This window comes from Bison bison, unplaced genomic scaffold (assembly GCF_000754665.1).
Source record: "Bison bison bison isolate TAMUID 2011002044 unplaced genomic scaffold, Bison_UMD1.0 scf7180017858736, whole genome shotgun sequence".
Taxonomy (NCBI): domain Eukaryota; kingdom Metazoa; phylum Chordata; class Mammalia; order Artiodactyla; family Bovidae; genus Bison; species Bison bison.
The window spans coordinates 65,035-70,516 of record NW_011489308.1 but is presented as its reverse complement, the minus strand read 5'-3'; the positions used below and the strand labels follow the sequence as shown (position 1 = coordinate 70,516).

The 5,482-nt window shown below is 44.0% G+C and overlaps 1 protein-coding gene across 1 annotated transcript in view; it reads left to right on the top strand.

Annotated features, from left to right (window-relative positions):
* YAP1 (Yes-associated protein 1) overlaps nucleotides 1-5,476 on the top strand; it is a gene marked incomplete at its 5' end in the record, with an annotated part of 130,065 nt that extends 124,589 nt beyond the window's left edge. The window contains 2 exon segments of the mRNA XM_010828785.1: nucleotides 2,874-2,986; nucleotides 4,514-5,476. Coding sequence (XP_010827087.1) covers nucleotides 2,874-2,986; nucleotides 4,514-4,752 — 352 coding nt within the window.
* Between the last annotated feature and the right edge of the window lie 6 nt (nucleotides 5,477-5,482).

Below are 5,482 nucleotides of genomic sequence, written 5' to 3'. Positions count from 1 at the left end.
CTGCAGGGAGCAGTTCCTAATCAGGGAAATGGCCTTGTGAACTCTGTCCTCAGGAATGCCCATGTGCTTCCCCTGAGGCCTGGAAAGAACTCTGAACAACTGTGTAAATTCAGCCATTCTGTAACAGAGTCTTGAGTGTCTTGATATGTGCCCCGTGGTGAGCAGTGGGAATAGATTGATGACTAGGACCAGGCCCTTGTCCCAGATGGAGTCAAGCAAAATAAAAACAAACCACATCCTGAGGGCTTCTCCGAAGTGGCTGCATTGTGTACAAATGGTCTCAGAGGCAAATTTGTGTTTTCTTGGATCTGTGTGAGGCTTTCGAATCTTGCCAAAATCTGACAGAAGCATTGAACTAGTGGTTGCAATATACAGTGTGAAAGAGGGAACAAGGCAACTGCATTGAGTAATGTAGGGAAGAGGTTTAAGGGCTTGGGCTGTCAACCTTGAACAACTGTGAAAGCTTGGTTTTAAAGCTTAGTTATTTTTTATTTAATTTTTGTGTAAACTGAACAGCTCTTCAAACGTCCAAGCTGTGAGGAAAGTTAAGTTCCCTCTGTAGTCAGTGACTGTTAAGAATTACAGTTGCCTTTATTTCACACTGTGCTGTAAGGTTTTCTAGAATTAGGAGAACCCCTGACTTTACTGTCGATGCCACCTGGTGTCTCCGTGCTACTAGGTTAGGGAAGTCTTCTGTTTATGAAAGTAGTGTTCTGAGGATATTTACCATCAGATCAGATCAGTCCTCAGTCGTGTCTGACTCTTTGCGACCCCATGAATCGCAGCACGCCAGGCCTCCCTGTCCATCACCAACTCCTGGAGTTCACTGGGACTCACGTCCATCGAGTCAGTGATGCCATCCAGCCATCTCATCCTCTGCCGTCCCCTTCTCCTCCTGCCCCCAATCCCTCCCAGCATCAGAGTCTTTTCCAATGAATCAACTCTTCACATGAGGTGCCAAAGTACTGGAGTTTCAGCTTTAGCATCATTCCTTCCAAAGAAATCCCAGGGCCGATCTCCTTCAGAATGGACTGGTTGGATCTCCTTGCAGTCCAAGGGACTCTCAAGAGTCTTCTCCAACACCACAGTTCAAAAGCATCAATTCTTCGGCACTGAGCCTTCTTCACAGTCCAGCTCTCACATCCATACAGGACCACAGGAAAAACCATAGCCTTGACTAGATGAACTTTTGTTGGCAAAGTAATGTCTCTGCTTTTCAATATGCTATCTAGGTTGGTCATAACTTTCCTTCCAAGGAGTAAGCGTCTTTTAATTTCATGGCTACAGTCACCATCTGCAGTGATTTTTGGAGCCCAGAAAAATAAAGTCTGACACTGTTTCCACTGTTTCCCCATCTATTTCCCATGAAGTGATGGGAGCGGATGCCATAATCTTCGTTTTCTGAATGTTGAGCTTTAAGCCAACTTTTTCACTCTCCACTTTCACTTTCATCAAGAGGCTTTTGAGTTCCTCTTCACTTTCTGCCATAAGGGTGGTGTCATCTGCATATCTGAGGTTATTGATATTTCTCCTGGCAATCTTGATTCCAGCTTGTGTTTCTTCCAGTCCAGCGTTTCTCATGATGTACTCTGCATGTAAGTTAAATAAACAGGGTGACAACATACATCCTTGATGTACTCCTTTTCCTATTTGGAACCAGTCTGTTGTTCCATGTCCAGTTCTAACTGTTGCTTCCTGACCTCCATACAGATTTCTCAAGAGGCAGGTCAGGTGGTCTGGTATTCCCATCTCTTTCAGAATTTTCCACAGTTTATTGTGATCCACACAGTCAAGGGCTTTGGCATAGTCAATAAAGCAGAAGTAGATGTTTTTCTGGAACTCTTGCTTTTTCCATGATCCAGCAGATGTTGGCAATTTGATCTCTGGTTCCTCTGCCTTTTCTAAATCCAGCTTGAACGTCAGGAAGTTCATGGTTCACATATTGCTGAAGCCTGGCTTGGAGAATTTTGAGCATTACTTTCCTAGCGTGTGAGATGAGTGCAATTGTGCGGTAGTTTGAGCATTGTTTGGCATTGCCTTTCTTTGGGATTGGAATGAAAACTGACCTTTTCCAGATTTTTTTTACAATATTTACCATACTTGTATGTAAATCTGTGATACTTTTCATTCAGCCTAAAGTAAAAATCTATCTTGGTTCTGTTTTTCTCAAGCTATGTGCCTTGCAGGGCTGTTTTGGTTTTTGTTTTTAATCAGTTCCTTCCATTGGAACTCTCAGGACTCCTATTTCATGCTGAGGTATTTGTTCGGGGTTCCCCCCACTTTCCCAAACAGAAGCAAGGAAATCAAGCTAGTGAGTTCTGTTCTTATCAGCAGTGACTCATCTGTTTTGGCCCAGTTCAAAAAGAAATTCTGGTTCTTTATTTAGGGTTCATTTTTCTGGCTTAAACTCTGCATGAGCCGAGGAATTCAGCAGGAAGCTAGTGCAGGCCTGTCTTATTACCACCTAAAAGCTGTGTTTTGACCCATGCCTGTGACCACTGCCACTCAGGGCACAGAGACCTTGAGACAGATGAGCTGTGTGGAGCCCCCCGATTCAAAAGGCATTACACCGAGAGTTTCCTGTCACTCAGGAAAGCTGGGTGTATCTTGCTTTTCCCTATGACCACAGAACCTTAGGAGAAATTTTGACCCCCTGAGGTTGCCAGTCTGAATTAGGATCAACTTGTCCATTTCGCTTCGTAGCACAGGAGCTTGGTACCAGCCCTGAAGGAGGGCACTTGTTTCAGATGCTGCAGGGCAGGAGTCTTCGCTCACCCTCTGGGAATCACGTTGGTACTGAGCAAGTGTTTGTGTTCACCTTGGAATCTTTTCTTACGTGTGTTGCGTCGGTCTGTGACCCTCATTCTTCACAGTGGCACCTATCACTCTCGCGATGAGAGCACAGACAGCGGACTCAGCATGAGCAGCTACAGCGTCCCTCGGACCCCTGACGACTTCCTGAACAGTGTTGATGAGATGGATACAGGTTGGTACTTTTTGTTCCTCTCGGTCATCTAGCTTTCAGTCAGATACAGTCATTTTATTGCTGGGTCTGATAAACTATAGTGAGCCAAGAGTATTCAGAAGAAAACCAGGTAAGATCCTATAAACTTAATTGAGCCCTGCTTTGTTGTTGGTTTTTTTTTTCTTTTTTTTAATAACGTCTTGTAATTGAAGTCTTTTCCGAGCTTTTAAATGTCATGGATGTCTTATCTCTATTTGACATGACTTAGCATTTAAAATATTGAGTTAATGGGCAGGGCAGTTGAGGACCATATTAGAAGTCTCTGTTATATGGATATTTATTCTTAACTTCAGAGCAAGAGCTCTGTATTTGATTTATATGTCTCTGTGTATGTGATTCTTTGTCTGCTTCCCTCTTTTTGTGAGGGTCTTTTGTCCAACTTAGGTGATGCGCGCCTCAGGTTGGCAGGTTGGAAAGGTTGGGCGATGGCCTTACCTCCTTTCTTAGAAGAGTTTCAGGAGCTTGAAACCTGCCCCACAGAAGTGGTGATAGAACCCTTGCTCCTGTGGCTTACCCTTTGACCTGGACTTGGCAGCTGTCAGAGGGCACGAGCTGACTGGGCAGTGAAACAGCTCTCCGGCTAGCTGGCCCCTCAGCTGGCCGCTTCTGGGAGCATTTGGCGGGGATGGTGTGCATCCAGCCCATGGCGTCCGTGTCCCTGGGAATCCACACCACCATCTCGTCATCTGGATCTGAAATCATCCGTACGAGTCCCCTCAAACCCATTTCACTCGTAACACTTTTCCTGTCTCCCCCGTTTCTCCCTTCTTTCTAAACTTTTATAACAATTAATGGTTTTTGTTAGTTTTTCTGAAAGCATATTCCATTGAAGTGTTCATGAATGTTAACATCATCATGAGCAAAAAAGGTTTCTTGGCCAGGTAAGTTTGGGAGACCTGTAAGCAAAGCTAGGAAGACTTACTCTTCTAAGGACTTCTGGGAGGCGTGGTTTTATGGGAGGCGTGGTTTTGCTGTTGTGAATGTGGACCTCCTGAGAGTGGGACAGAGTTTCATGCAGCCTTTTTCTTTTATTCTGTTCCCAGTGTGTACTTAGAGAAAGACGGATATACCCGTTCATCTTCATGTTTTACCTTACTGTGGTGGTGCACGCCCGGAGCAGTCAGGTGCTGACAGTGTTGGTCATACCTGCTCTCTCTCGCTATATATAATGTTTCAATGAAAAGTACTGACGCAGCTGTGTCATACCTGTCCTCTCTCTCTTGAGTATATAATGTTTCAGCGAATTTCTTTCCAGAACCCTCTTCAGTGCTGACCATGCAGTAGTCATCAGTCACACTTGTTCAGTATCTGAACACATGAAGCAGAAGGACACTTGGCGTTGTGACTTTGCTGTCTGTGGGTTGTTTGGCCTAAAGTAAACTGTGGGCATCAGTGGAGGAAGTCTGTCAGGAATGTGTTTCTCTCCCTGTGCGTGTCATGATGCCAGCTTTTCGAAAAGGACCTGTTTTCTTTCTCTGGTCCATCTAGGTGACACTATCAACCAAAGCACCCTGCCCTCCCAGCAGAACCGTTTCCCAGACTATCTTGAAGCCATTCCTGGGACAAACGTGGACCTCGGAACCCTGGAGGGAGATGGGATGAACATAGAAGGGGAGGAGCTGATGCCGAGCCTGCAAGAAGCCTTGAGCTCCGACATCCTCAACGACATGGAGTCTGTTTTGGCCGCCACCAAGCTAGATAAAGAAAGCTTTCTTACATGGTTATAGAGCCCTCAGGTAGACTGAATTCTAAATCTGTGAAGGATCTAAGGAGATAAGACCTATACCTGAAATTTCCAGTTAAGCCAGGGGCAGTCTTCTGGCTAATACAGAAAAAGATGAACAAACGTCCAGCAGGATTCTTTCATCCACTATTTTGCTCTTCCTTGTCCATTGCTGCTGTTAATATATTGCTGACCTCTTCCATAGTTGGCTCTAAGGAATCAAAAAAAAAAACTTTTTTGTTTCTTTTGCTATTATAACTACTGTTTGTTTTGGGGGCTGGGGGAAGTGAGCCTGTTTGGATGATGGATGCCATTCCTTTTGCCCAGTTAGATGTTCACCAATCATTTTAACTAAATACTCAGACTTGGAAGTCAAATGCTTCATGTCACGGCATTTAGTTTGTTCAAGCAATTGTTCTTCAGCTGCCTTTGGCCAGTGGAAAAACATGACTTACTGGTCTAACAAGCCAAAAATGTTGTATCTGATGTTTAGTACTTAGACTGATTTGAAGAGCTAGCTGAAACCAAGGCTGAAGACTGTTTTACTTTCAGTGGGTTTTTTTCCTCCTAGTGCTATCATTAGTCACATAGTGACCTTGATTTTATTTTAGGAGCTTATAAGGCTTGAGATAATTTCCATAGAAATATATTAATTATTGCCACATACTCTAGTATAGATTTTGGTGGGTTTTATTGTGGGTTTTTTTTTGTTTGTTTGTTTTCTTTTTTTTTTT